Below are 14,181 nucleotides of genomic sequence, written 5' to 3' on the forward strand. Positions count from 1 at the left end.
CTCTGAACTAGTTACTCAACATTCTGGACCTCTATTTTCCCTAATGTAAAGTGGGAATAATAAAAGCTACCCCACAGGAGTGTTCCAAGGATCATTTGTAAAAGCACCTCAAGAACTCTAAAACACACACAAAAGCATCATTTTAACAACTGTTACTGAATTATGTGCATAAGCTTCTCCTTCCATAGCAAACTGTCACGGCAACAAGAACCATTTTCTTAAAATACGGTTCTGAACCTGGTATTCCCTTTCTCAAAAGCTCGCAGTGCCTCCAAGTGCTCTTTTAGTCGAACTTGATTACCTGATCTTTACCAACTGGACTCCTGTAGACTCAACTTTATACTTACATACCCTGCCTTGTATTCTCCATTCAGCAGCTCCAAAACCTGACTCAGATTCCCTGGTTTGGGAATTAGTGCTCCTCCCCACACAACCTAATCCCCTTCTGGTCAGTTCCTCTAAGACTCTCTTCTTCCCTCTTACCCAACCCATGAGTTCATTAGCTTCAAGAAGTATCCCCAGATTCCAAGTACTGGTTCTACTGACTCTATTCGGTCCATTTTCCTCCACACCTCTCCCAATTCTTCATTTATAAATATAAAACTGTGAAAGTACTTCTCTCCCACTTACAGATACTGACGTATCAGGCCTATAACAATTAGCAAACCTCAACTCCCAAGTTTAGGAAAACATTTGTAGCCATTTCCAATGGTTAAAATTACTGCTTTAACCTAGGATAATATATACACCACAACTAAATGTGAACCAGTTTTATTGTCTTTTTGCCTCATCAACGCTTCAAAAACCAAAATTTTAGACAGGTTCCACGTTTTTTTTTTTTTTTTAAGATTTTTATTTATTTATTTGACAGAGAGATCACAAGCAGGCAGAGAGGCAGGCAGAGAGAGAGGAGGAAGCAGGCTCCCCGCTGAGCAGAGAGCCCGATGCGGGGCTCGATCCCAGGACTCTGAGATCATGACCTGAGCCGAAGGCAGCGGCTTAACCCACTGAGCCACCCAGGCGCCCCAGGTTCCACGTTTTTATTTCCTGTGAGTATTGAAAATTGCAGGTGATTTTACATTTGCATTTTACATTTCAAAATACTTGGATAGACCAGTTTTTCAACTACAATCAGTCTGCTGCTGACCAGCCTCTTGCTCCATGTGGTATTTAAGATACATAGTATTTTCCTCAGCTTACTCATGAACTAGAAAAGGCTTTACAGGGCGTCCATTTTCCTATTCCCCATAGTTTTGTTTTGTAAAGTGCGCACAAACACTTAGTAAATACTGAACCATCGCTCCTTCGGTAAACACAGGCTTAGGTTCCTACAAGCCTCTGGTCCCATTTCCATCAACCAATCAATATATAACCTTGTGTGCTTCTGCTTAAAGACATCTTATTTTATATATATGTATATGTATTTGATTCATTAACACTGAACTCATAGCCAATAGCACTGTAACTCACTCCTGAACAAAACATATCCAACACATAAATTTTCTCTGTAAGGAACATCACGGTCTTTTTGTACCTAGCAATACCAGACAGCACTAGATGGCACTAACGTTTGGCAGCTATATTAAACATGGAAATCACAGGGGCGCCTGGGTGGCTCAGTCATTAGGCGTCTGCCTTCAGCTTGGGTCGTGATCCCAAGGTCCTGGGATTGAGCCCCGCATCAGGCTCCCTGCTTGGCCGGGAGCCTGCTTCTCCCTCTCCCCCTCCCCTTGTTTATGTTCCCTTTCTCACTGTGTCTCTGTCAAATAAATAAAGAAAATATTTAAAAAAAAAAAAAAACAGGGAAGTCACCAACAAAGCACAAAAATGCAAAAACACATGCCATTAAGTAAACTGGAAAAGGGTACTTGTTTACACTATAAGAGCTAAAATAAGAAGTTAGAGTATCTGTCTCAGCTAGGAACTTGAATGTTACAGCTCAAATTTTTAACTCCTCTGCACAAATCCATAAGTGACCGCAAAAGTACCATGAGTATTGATTTTGGGATTACAAATAAATTTTAGCAAGTATGATGAATTCAAAAATACAGAATCTGTGAATAATGAAGATCGACCAGTCACCAAATCCACTCTGCAAATGTCCACTGGCTCCTGTACTCCCGATAGCATGGAAACTAATTCAATTCCATAATCTCAAAGATAAAACACTACCTGAGCAAACTGACCTACAAGTTACAAAGCGGCATGTTATAAAAGGGTATTTACTCAGACAGAAGGAGCAGAGAATGTCCATACTTACTGAATACTCTGCTTCCTCCCACTTTGTTGGGGGTGTCCAATCTTAGATTTAAAAGATTAAGTCCAGGAAAGATTTGAGCATATCAGTAAATGTATTAAGATTGAGCAAATAATTAACATATATTAATTATTATATATATTAAGGGTATCTATTAGAGAAAGGAGTTAACAAATATGAAAAGGCGAAGGGTACAATAAACCCTGTGGTACTAGGATGGCTTTAGAGTAATTAGCATGGGTTTTTGCTATGTATAGATAAATATAGAAACAGATGTGTGTTTATGTATATGTATGCACTTCATACACTTCTTATCCTTGTCTTAATAGGTCCTAGAAGGCTACATCTAGCATCCAGGTTTGGCTTCTAAATAGCAATATTCACTAAAAAGAACTAGTCTTCTCTGGAGAAAAGTTGACTTCTGAATGGGGTTGATGCTCCTTAAAGCCTTTTTTTTTTTTAAAGATTTTATTTATTTATTTGACACACAGAGAGAGAAATTACAAGTAGGCAGAGAGGCAGGCAAATAGAGAGGGGGAAGCAGACTCTCAGCTGAGCAAAGAACTCGATGCGGAACTCGATCTCAGAACCCTGAGATCACAACCTGAGCTGAAGGCAAAGGCTTAACCCACTAAGCCACCCACGTACCCTCCTTAAAGCCTTATTTGCAAAGCACTAGCATTATTTGATCTGTTAGTAGTTCTTTGTAAGACTTCATTTGCAAGGGTGCCCTGGAACTCTTCCTATATGAAAACGTTTCCCCAGGAGTATTGGTTGAAAACAAATAGAGGCAATTGTTTAACTTCTTGGCTGCCTAAGGTAGTGGATACTACTTGGGGAAAACAAAAGGCTAATAAAAAAGCTTAAAAGGAAAAGCAAGAGAATGAGCTCATAAGGGCTTTGAAAACGTCTGACATATTCCTGGAAATCTGAAGGCCATGCATATGCACATGAAGGCCATGCATATGCACAGAGCTGTGCACATGAACAGGTTAAGACCTGAGAACTCTGGTTGACCTTGAGGCTCTGCACAAGAAGAAAGTGAAGTTTAAGACAGAGATGTTAATTGACTGGCAGAATGTTGACGGTGTGCACAGAGTCCCTCAGCAAAAACCAGGAGACATACTGTTCCAAGTATTTAAGGAAGTCTCCAATCATTATCTGAGCACTAAGCTAACCAAGCAGAGACCACACAACAAAGAATACAGACATTACAGAATTAATTCAGAAAGATCACTAAACAGAAAAAAAATAAACTCTGAGAAAGGACAGATCTGATTTCCAAAGTTGCCATACTGTATTATTTTAAATGTCCAGGTTTTAACAAAAAACAACACACACACACACACACACACACACACACACACACACACACAAAGTATGAAACATGTAAAGAAACAGAAGGGAAAAAAATGATAAAAACTGTCCCTGGGGCAGGGCGCCTGGGTGGCTCAGTGGGTTAAAACTGTCCCTGGGGCACCTGGGTGGCTCAGTGGGTTAAGCCTCTGCCTTCAGCTCAGATCATGATCTCAGGGTCCTGAGATGGGAGCCCCGCATCGGGCTCTCTGCTTGGCAGGGAGCCTGCATGCCCCTCTCTCTGACTGCCTCTCTGCCTACTTGTGATCTCTCTCTGTGTCAAATAAATAAATAAAATCTTTAGGAAAAGAAAAAAAAAAAAAAGAAAAAGAAACTGTCCCTGAAGAAAGAAAATAAAACTGTCCCTGAGGAAGCTCAGATGTTAGACAATCTAAACAAAGACTTGGAACCTGCTATTTTAAATGTTTAAAATCTAAAGGAAACCATGTCTAAGGAACTATAACGGAGTATAAGAATGCTACCTCACCAAATAGAGAATATCAACAGAGAGATTATTTTTTTAAAAAATGGAAATTCTTGGGGCACCTGGGTGGCTCAGTGGGTTAAAGCCTCTGGTTCGGCTCAGGTCATGATCTCAGGGTCCTGGGATCACGCCCCGCATCATGCTCTCTGCTCGGCGAGGAGCCTGCTTCTCTCTCTCTCTCTCTCTCTCAAATAAATAAATAAAATCTTAAAAAAAAAAATAGAAATTCTTGGTGCACCTGGAAGGCTCAGTCAGTTAAGCAACTGCCTTCAGCTCAGGTCATGATCCCAGGGTCCCGTGATCGAGCCGTTAGGCTCTCTGCTCAGAAAGAAGCCTGTTTTTCCCTCTCCCTCTGCCTGCAATTTCCCCTACTTGTACATTTTCGTGCTCTCTCTCTCTGTCAAATAAATTAAATAAGCAATATAAATTCTTGTGTTGAAAAGAATAAAATGAACATTTCACTAAAGGGGTTAAACAGAAGAGTTGAAGAAGAGAAAATCAGTGCCCATGAAAATAGGCCAACTGAGATTATCCAGACTAAGAAACAGAAAGAAAAAAGAATGAAAAAATTTCACAGAGCCTCAGAGATCTATGGGATACCATCAAATGTACCAACATATGTATAATGGAAGGACAAGAGAGAAATACAGGGACAGAGAAATATCTGAAGAAATACTGGTAAAAAAAAATCCCAAGATTTGATGAAAAACATCAATCTAGAAGTCCAAGAAGCTCAACTAACTCAAGTAGCATAAATTCAGAGAGATCTGTAAATGGACATATCATAATCAAGCTTCTGAAAGACAAAAACATAGAATCCTAAAAGTAGGAAAGCTATTCAACATGTGTAAGAAAGCCTTGATAACATTAACAGCTGATTTCTTCTCAGAAACCACGGAAGTCAGGAGGCAGTGAGATGAAAAATAAAGATTTTCTAGATTTAAAAAAACTAAGAAAATCTGTCAACAGCAGACCTGCTCTATAGCAAATATTAAAGGGAAAACACCAGGCTGAAATGAGACTTCTGACATGACAGTAAACTCAAATCCACATGAAGAAATAAAGGACATTGATAAAGGTAACTATTTAGATAAATAAAAAATACAGCATAAATATATTTTGTTTATAATTATTTCCATTTTTATTTTTAATTTAAAAGGGAACTGCATAAAGAGTAATTGTAAATCTATGCTGATGGGCACACGATGTATAAGTATATAATCTGACAACACTTAGGGCATGAGGGACTCAGGAAGGAATGGCACTAAATGGAATAAAAGTCTTTATATATTACTGAAATCAAGTTGATATTAATTCAAACTAGATTGTTATAAGTCAAGATGTTAATTGTAATTCCCATGGCAAACACAAAGAAAATAACAAAAAACCACAGTAAAACCTTAAACACATACAAAAATTAACTCAAAATGGACCAAAGACCTAAACTTAAGACCTAGAACTACGAAGCTCTTCAAGAAAACATAGGTGATGACAATGGATTTGGCAATGATTTCTTGGATATGACACCAAAGCCCAGCCAACAAGAGAAAAAATAGTTAAGTTGGACTTCAACAAAATTAGAAACTTTTGTGCATCAAAGAATACTATCAGTAAGGTAAAAAGACAACCCATGGTATGGGATAAAGTATTTGCAAACCATGTATCTGATAAGGGACTGAATCCAGAATATATTAAAAAGAAAAAAACTGGGATCCCTAGGCGGCCCAGTTGGCTAAGTATCTGCCTTCAGCTCAAGTCATGACCACGGTCCTGGGATCAAGTTCCCACATTATGCTCATTGCTCAGCAGAGAGCCTGCTGTCTGCCTGCAGCTCCCCTGCTTGTGCTCTCCCTCTCTCTCTGACAAATAAATAAATAAAATTTTAACAAAGAAAAAGAAAAAAGAGGGATGCCTGGGTGGCTCAGTTGGTTAAGCCGCTGCCTTCGGCTCAGGTCATGAACACAGGGTCCTGGGATCAAGTCCCACATTGGGCTCCTTGCTCAGCGGGGAGCCTGCTTCTCTCTCAGCCTCTGCCTGCTGCTCTGCCTGCTGCTCTGCCTGCTTGTGTTCTCTCTCTCTCTCTCTCTCTGACAAATAAATAAATAAAATCTTAAAAAAATCTTTAAAAAATCTTAAAAAAAAAAAGAAAAAGAAAAAAAAAAACTCCAACTCAACAATAAAAAAAACAACTCAATTAAAAAACGGGCAAAGGACTCACACAGACATTTGTCCAAAGATACACAAATGACCAGCTTGCATATAAAATATGTTGCAATCACTCATCATTAGAGAAATGTAAACCAAAACTACAATGGAACATCACCTCACACCCATTAAGATTGCCACTAAGGGGGTGCCTGGGTGGCTCAGTCAGTTAAGTGTCCAACTCTCAATTTTTACTCAGATCATGATCTCAGGGTTGGGAGATCAAGCCCCATCATCAAGCTCTGTACTGGGCATGGAGACTGCTCAAGATTCTCCCTCTACCTCCTCCTCTGCCCTCCTCACCCACCCCACTCCTGTGCACTCTTAAAAAAAAAAAAAAAAAAAAAAAAGATGGTCGCTATGGAAGGAAGGAAGGAAGGAAAGAAGGAAAAATAACAAGCATTAGCAAAGATGTGGAGAAACTGGAGGCCTTATGCTTTCCTAATGGGAATGTAAACACTGCAGCTACTACAGAAAATAAAATGGCAAATTCTCAAAAAATTAAACATAGAATTACCATAAGATCCAACAATTCTACTTTTGAAGATTTTTTTTAAAGATTTTATTTATCTATTTGACAGACAGAGATGACAAATAGGTAGAGAGGCAGGCAGAGAGAGATGAGGAAGCAGGCCCCCTGCTGAGCAGAGAGCCCGATGTGGGGCTCGATCCCAGGACCCCAGGATCATGACCTGAGCTGAAGGCAGAGGCTTTAACCCACTGAGCCACCCAGGCGCCCCTGAAGATTTTTTTTTTTTTTTTTTGACAGAGAGAGAGATCACAAGTAGGCAGAGAGGCAGGTAGAGAGAGAGTGGGGGAAGCAGACTCCCCGCTGAGCAGAGAGCCCGATGTGGGGCTCAATCCCAGGAACCCAGGAACATGATCTGAGCCAAAGGTAGAAACTTTAAACCACTGAGCCACCCAGGCGCCCCATCTACTTTTGAATACATACCCAAAAGAAGTGAAAAAAGGGACCTGAAGAGATATAGTACACATGTTCATGACAGCACTATTTCAGAATAGCCAAAAGATGGAAGCAACCCAAGTGTCTGTCCTCAGACAAATGGATAAACAGAATGTGATCTATGCATACAATGGAATATTATTCAGCCTTTAAAAAAAGAAGGCAATTCTGGATGCTTGGGTGGCTCAGTTGGTTGGGCAACTGCCTTCGGCTCAGGTCATGATCCCAGAGTCCTGGGATTGAGTCCCACATCAGGCTCCCAGCTCCGTAGGGAGTCTGCTTCTCCCTCTAGCCTTCTCCTCTCTCAGACTCACTTGCTCGCTCTCTCTTTCTCTAATAAAAAAAAAATCTTAAAAAAAAAAAAAAGAAGGAAATTCTGACACATGCTACAACATAGAAGAACCCTGAAGACATTATACTAAGGGGCACCTAGGTGGCTCAGTGGGTTAAGGCCTCTGCCTTCAGCTCGGGTCATGATCTCAGGGTCCTGGGATTGAGCCCCGCATCGGGCTCTCTGCTCCACAGGGAGCCTGCTTCCTTCTCCCTCTCTCTCTGCCTGCCTCTCCGTCTACTGGTGATCTCTGTCTGTCAAATAAATAAATAAAATCTTTAAAAAAAAAAAAAAAGACATTATACTAAGTAAAATACACCAGTAACAAAAGAATAAACATCATATGATTCCACTAATATGAAGTACCTAGAATATTCAAAATCATAAAGACAGAAAGAATGGTGGGTAAGGAGAGGGGGCATGGTAATTTATCATTTAATAGGTAGCATTTCAGTTCTGCAAGATAAAAAGGGTTCTGTGATTGATGGCTGTGATGGCAGCACAACAATGTGAATGTATTTAATGCTACTGAACTGTAAAATTAAAAATGATTAAAATGGTACATTTCATGTATATTTTACTATGATTAAAAAATATAGGGGCACCTGGGTGGCTCAGTGGGTTAAGCCTCTGCCTTCGGCTCAGGTCATGATCTCAGGGTCCTGGGATCAAGCCCCGAATCAGGCTCTCTGCTCAGCAGGGAGCCTGCTTCCCCTCTCTCTCTGCCTGCCTCTCTGCCCACTTGTGCTCTATCTCTCTGTCAAATAAATAAATAAAATCTTTAAAAAAAAAAAAAAAAAAAAAAAAATATATATATATATATATATATATATGTACAGAGGGGCACCTGGGTAGCCCAGTCACTTAAGTGTCCAACTTTTGGTTTTGGCTCAAGTTGTGATCTCAGCATCATGAGATCAAACCCTGCATCCAGGTCTGTGCTCAGCACAGAGTCTGTTTGAATTTCTCTCTCCCTCTGCTCCCCGCCCTGCCCCCCCCCCACACTCTCTCTTTCTCTCAAATAAATAAATAAATCTTTTTTTTTTTTTAAGTACAGAGTGGTTTTCTGCAATTTCTACTACTGTCAAAGTAAAGTAAAGATGATCACCTATGCCCAGTGGTGATAAAGGTAACTATTAGATAAAACCATAAACAAGTCCCACTGCCCTGCACTGCTCAAGCATCCAGTTCCTCTGCTAGAGCTACTCAGCAATTGCAGTGTTTGAACTCCCTAAACCCACTGCTGCAGAAGGAAAAGAAGAGAAAAACTAAGGAGAAACTAACGAGAAAGTTTTAGGAATACTACTTCTCTGGGGTTCAAATTTCTTATCTTAAAATGGAGAAAACAAGAGTGGCTACCTTTTCAGAGGGCTATTGTCAGGATTAAGTAAATTCACATATATAAAGTATTTAAGAGTGCTTACCACATGGTAAATGACCTATAAATGTCAAACTTTTTTTGGTTTTAGAGCGGGAGGGAGAGAGAGAATACGTACATGCACAGGGCTGGGAGGGGGGCAGAGGGAGAGGGAGAGTGAGAATCTCAGGCAGACTTCCCACTGAGTGCAGAGCCCTTATGTGGGGCTCAATCTCAGGAGTCTGAGATCATGACCTGAGCTGAAATCAAGAGTCCAGCACTTCACCCACCAAGCTACCCAGGGCACCTTGATAAATGCCCTAAAAATGTTAGCTATCCATATTCTTTCCAGGGAAGTCTCTTATGTTCCAGGGAACATCTTATTTCCACTACAATCTTTATCTCAACTTGCTTACTCCCTCCTGAACACCAACTCTCCAGCTACTTAAAAACAAACAAACAAACACTAACAGCAAAACACCACCCTCTCCAGCTGGATACGTTCAGTAAAGGACACTGCTCTATGAACTCAGTCATCCAAGGCAGACCTGGGACTCACTGTTAGACATCCCTCTCCCTCACCCTCAATATCTAACCTTTCACCATCCCTGCAGACAGTTTCCTCAATACCTGCTGAAATCATCCCTTCCTCTTTAACCACACTTCCCCTCTTACTACAGGCCTTCCTCACTTCTTGCAGGATTACTTGAGTAGCTTCTGACTAGCTTCAGGAAACCTCAGCCCTCTGATCCATCCCCAACTGCTACAGGGATTTATTAAAGCAAAAATCTAAGAGCAGGTGTGAGAGCTCACTAAGATGAGGTTGTTTTTTTTTTTTTTTAACTTTTTTATATTTTCAAAATACAATTTTTAAATTTCAATTAAAAAATGAGAGAAGAGAGGCACCTGGCTGGCTCTTGGTAGAGCACTCAACTCCTCATCTCAGGGTCATGAGCTCAAGATCCACATTGGGTCTAGAGCTTACTTAAAAAAAAAAAAAATTTTTAAGAAGACCACAGCTTTAAAAAAAAATAAATAAAAGTTTCAAAAATAAAAACAAAAAATGAGAGAAGAAACTCAAGTGTTCCCCTGATCAGTTGTGGTTGCAGGGGGAGAACAACAGGAGAAAAGACTGCAAAAGAGCATAAAGAAATTTTGGGGAGGGAGAAACATGTTCATTTTTTTACTGTGGTGATAGCTTCTCAAGTGTCTATGTTAACAGTTATCAAATTGTGTAATTAAAGAAGTACAACTTACTGTATGTCAATTATTAACTTTAAAAATTTAAATAAAAAAGAATGTATCAAAAAACCTTTAAAAAGTAAACATTTTCGCCCTAAAAACAGAACCGTTGACATAGATGCCATCTAGAGCATGAGAGATGATGCCAAGGAATACATATGCATCACTATCACAGACTACCTGCGTATCTCCAGCACAAGTCACAAAAAATCAGGGACTGGGTAACCTTGTCCTAGAACCCAGTCTCCAGGGCTAGGCACAAACTGGGGACCACAGGAAATCGGCCCAGACCCTGGGCTGCTATCAGTTCACATTAGGTTACACACCATTCAAACCCCCCTCAGTGCGCATGTGCAGCTTACCTACCCCCACCCATCACACATCTCCTACCTTAGCCCACTTGCAAGACTCAGGGTCTCACCCTATAGAAGTACCTTAGTGGATTATAGTTGTTAAGAACAACTTGAGAATGAAGATCGGGTTGTTTTCAACTTGAAAACTATTTGAAAAATAAATAAATAATATTTGGAAAACACCCTATTAAAAATAAATTTTCCCTTGCTTAAAATATTTCAAAGGTTCCCCTCTGCCTCAGGATAAAACTCTAATCCTAACCATGAAACACAAGGCCCTGACTCCTCTCCTGCCATTTCCCCATTAAGTATCCCTGAGTCAAGCCAAAGATTCATGTACAGTCCTTGGTTGTCTGGCATTAGTAGCATAAGCTAATGCGTCCTTTCTGTGCTCTCTCTCCCATTCTCTAATACTCTCATTTAGTTCAGGCATCTCTCCCTGATGGAGGCTTATCCTCAAGCTGGGTTAGGTGTGTCTCTTACTCTGCTCCTGTAGCACCTGGTACAGTCTTTTCTCACAGCATTTCAAGTACTGTATTATTTGTTCTCTTTTTTGCCTCTCCTAATTAGATTATACACTTAAGAGAAAGGTTTATGTTTTTCATCCTCAGTCCCTTGGATAGTTCCTAGAATGTAGTAAACTCTCAAAACAGTTGCTAAAGTAAAAGGAAGGGAAGAAAAGCACTTAAATGTCACCTGTATCAACTGATTTTCTGATCAATCCTATCAAAATTTTAAGAAAATCTGAGGCTCAGAGAAATTAGATGACTTGCTCAAGGTCACACTCATAGTAAGTACTGGAGCCAAGCTTTCGACCGAGGCTCTTCAGACTCCTGGACAGGTAGATATCCTGTATTTATGAATTCCTCAGCACCTAACCAAGATGCCTCTTCAGAATAGGTTATCAATAATTATCTGCTGCTTTCATGTTTACTGCCACTTTCTACTAGTCCATGGCTTTGTCATGCAGCACACTGTATCATATAAGAGGACTTTGTAAACAATCACAGTATAAAGTGAAAGTGATTTTAAACCCTAAAAAAGTGAAAGGACTTTCCTTACCTAAACTTGCTTTTTATCTAAAAAGATGAACAGAAAGGAAAAATTGAAAAAAATCTGACTAACAGAGGTCAGTTAGGCAATTTCAATGGAAGCTACCACCTAAGAATAAACCTGCAACAGTCCACACACTCAGGGACAAGAATATTTAATATATCTGGGGCAGCCAATAACTTCAAAGACAAATCAAGGTGTTCATTTCGGATGTACAGCCCAATAAACTTTTCATCTTTTTCCTGACATATCCACCTTAAAAACTAAGTAAGGACATCCTAGTTGCCATTTCCAACAGTTCTCAAATCTGAATCAATTTCTGTCCTGCATCAACAATTACTTCACCGAATGAATCTTTCTGTAAGTTAAATGAGCTACTATTCTTCAAAGACTTACTGATCAGCAATAGAGAGTACTGCACTTTGCTAGGCTGACAAGAAATACAAGAGGTAAAACTGCAGTCCTTGCAAACCATATATAAGATTAAAAGTTAGGTGTAAATAGCAACTCACAAGACAGCCAGAGGCAGGAATGGAAAGTGTCTGCTCTAAAAAACAGATTTTTTTTAGAGCAGAAAGTGTCTGCTCTAAAAAACAATTTTTGGAAGATTCCCTAAAATTATAAACCCTCCCATCCCTCAATGATTAGTAACTAAGCTCTGTATCTTCCTAACCTTTTCCTGCAGCCACGTTCTTTCTCCTTGAATTCCCAGATGTCAGAGTATGCTAGAAGAATAAGGACTGAATCACAAGGGCAGTAGTTTCCCATAAGGGTGCTAAGTCTAGGGGCACCTAGGTGGCTCAATTGTTAAAAGGCTGCCTTCGGCTCAGGTCATGATCCCAGGGTCCTGGGATCCAGCGCCTATCTGGCTCCCTGCTCTGAGGGAAGTCCGCTTCTCCCTCTCCCACTCCCCTGGCTTGTATTCCCTCTCTGTCTCTCTTTCGGTCAAATAAATAAAATAAAAATCTTAAAAAAAAAAAAACTGCTAAGAAGTCTAGTAATCCTTCCTTCCTTCCTTCAACAAATATTTCTTGAACACCTATGATGTGCCATACACTGTGCTGGGCAGTCAGAACAACAGATATGAGCCCGGTTTCGTGCAGCTTTCAACCTAACAACCTATAATAGTATTCCACTTAACTGTACAGTTACGAATCGTCTTACAGATCTCGGAAACAAAACCCAGAGAACCTCAGAAACCAAAAGGACTGCAGATTAACCTCGTTTTTCCCATCGGGACACCGAGACCCGAAAGTGACTCCCCCAAGGTCACACTGGGCATCAGTGACAGAACAGAAACTAGAACCCAGGTCTCAAGACACTCCAATCAGTGCCCCCACGTGCTGCCTCTCCCGGCGGGAAAGCGGTCGCATGAGGTGACTAAAAAAGCAAACTTCGCCAAAATTAGGTCCTATGTCATTCTCTTCCTCCTCCAAAGAGGGGGACGTCACAGCCAAACAGAGGGTAGGGGGGAGTAGGACGCTGCCTCAGTCTCCCCACTGAGAAGGCGGCCGAGTAGCCTCGCTGCCGCACAAACTCCGCTCCTGCACTTTCCTCCAGTTTCTCCCGCCCTGCCCTCTCCGACTCCAACCCTGGGGCCCAGAGGGCGACCGCAGCAAATTACTCCTTCACTCACAAGGACTCGCACCAGCAACGCCATGTTCCTGTACAACCATTTCCGGGTAAAGGGTGGCCTTCCGGAGTCCCCGAGGCCCCCACCCCTCGCCAATGTTGTCCTTTTGCCGGCGGGTGCCCGGCAACGGCGGCGCAAGCGTACAGAGGCCGCCGCTCTCACGAGCGCGCGCTTTTCTTAGCTGAGCGCGAGGCTGCCTCTCCGGGCGCGCGCCTCCCGGTCTCTCCAGTCTTCACCCCCACGACACGTCACAGAGGCTCAAGTCCTCTCCGCAGCACCTGTCCTCCTTGACCAGTGGCCTCAGGCTTTTCACAGCTGCCTCCTTATCCGCCCCACTTCACCCAGCCTCATTCCTCAGCGCCCCGTCGTCCGAACTTTTCCAGACTCTACCTTGACGGGAATCCCTCCCCTTTATCAGTGGGGGAACTGATGGGGTGGGGGGGAAGGACTTTGGGAGATCCCAACATTTTAAGGACTCCCTAAAAAAAGAGCCTGAGAAGAAGTTGTAGAGGAACACAGAAGAGTGTTCAGCTGAGTCCTGAAAGTCAGGGGAAGAGGGCCATCATGGGCTGACCTGAGGCCTGAAGAGAACTGTTGGGGTTTCTGGCGGGTGGATGGTTTCATGAGAATATCTTTTGCCTATTGATAGGAAATGATTGTAAAGGTGAAAATACGGAAGAAAAAATCAAGGATTCAAGGAGTTTCTTGAGGAGGTGGGAGAGAATGGCCTTGGCTGGAGGACCCCTTCCATTGTATCCCAAGAGCAGTAGAGGAGGAAAGGTGGGGGTGGATGCTCCCTCGGGGTTGACTGAGCGCAGAGGGACAGGATGTCCAAGGACTTCCTTCTTGTCATTTAGCTAGCAAAGATGAATGTTCACTATGTGCTGCTTAAAGGACAGGTGTGGATAATGACTTTGTGCAGGTCCTAGACTGCTGGGGGAGGTAT

The 14,181-nt window shown here is 41.6% G+C and overlaps 1 protein-coding gene across 2 annotated transcripts in view; it reads right to left on the reverse strand.

Annotated features, from left to right (window-relative positions):
* Nucleotides 1-13,376, reverse strand: part of LOC125108918 (ubiquinol-cytochrome-c reductase complex assembly factor 1) — a 96,915-nt gene extending 83,539 nt beyond the window's left edge. Inside the window, exon 1 of one of the 2 annotated variants that reach the window (XM_047745376.1) lies at nt 13,239-13,376. In XM_047745376.1, the coding sequence (XP_047601332.1) occupies nt 13,239-13,262 (24 nt within the window). In that variant the 5' untranslated portion in view covers nt 13,263-13,376. The remainder of the gene's footprint in view (nt 1-13,238) is intronic. The other variant, XM_047745377.1, reaches the window with a different exon arrangement.
* Between the last annotated feature and the right edge of the window lie 805 nt (nt 13,377-14,181).

Source organism: Lutra lutra, chromosome 9 (assembly GCF_902655055.1).
Source record: "Lutra lutra chromosome 9, mLutLut1.2, whole genome shotgun sequence".
NCBI lineage: Eukaryota > Metazoa > Chordata > Mammalia > Carnivora > Mustelidae > Lutra > Lutra lutra.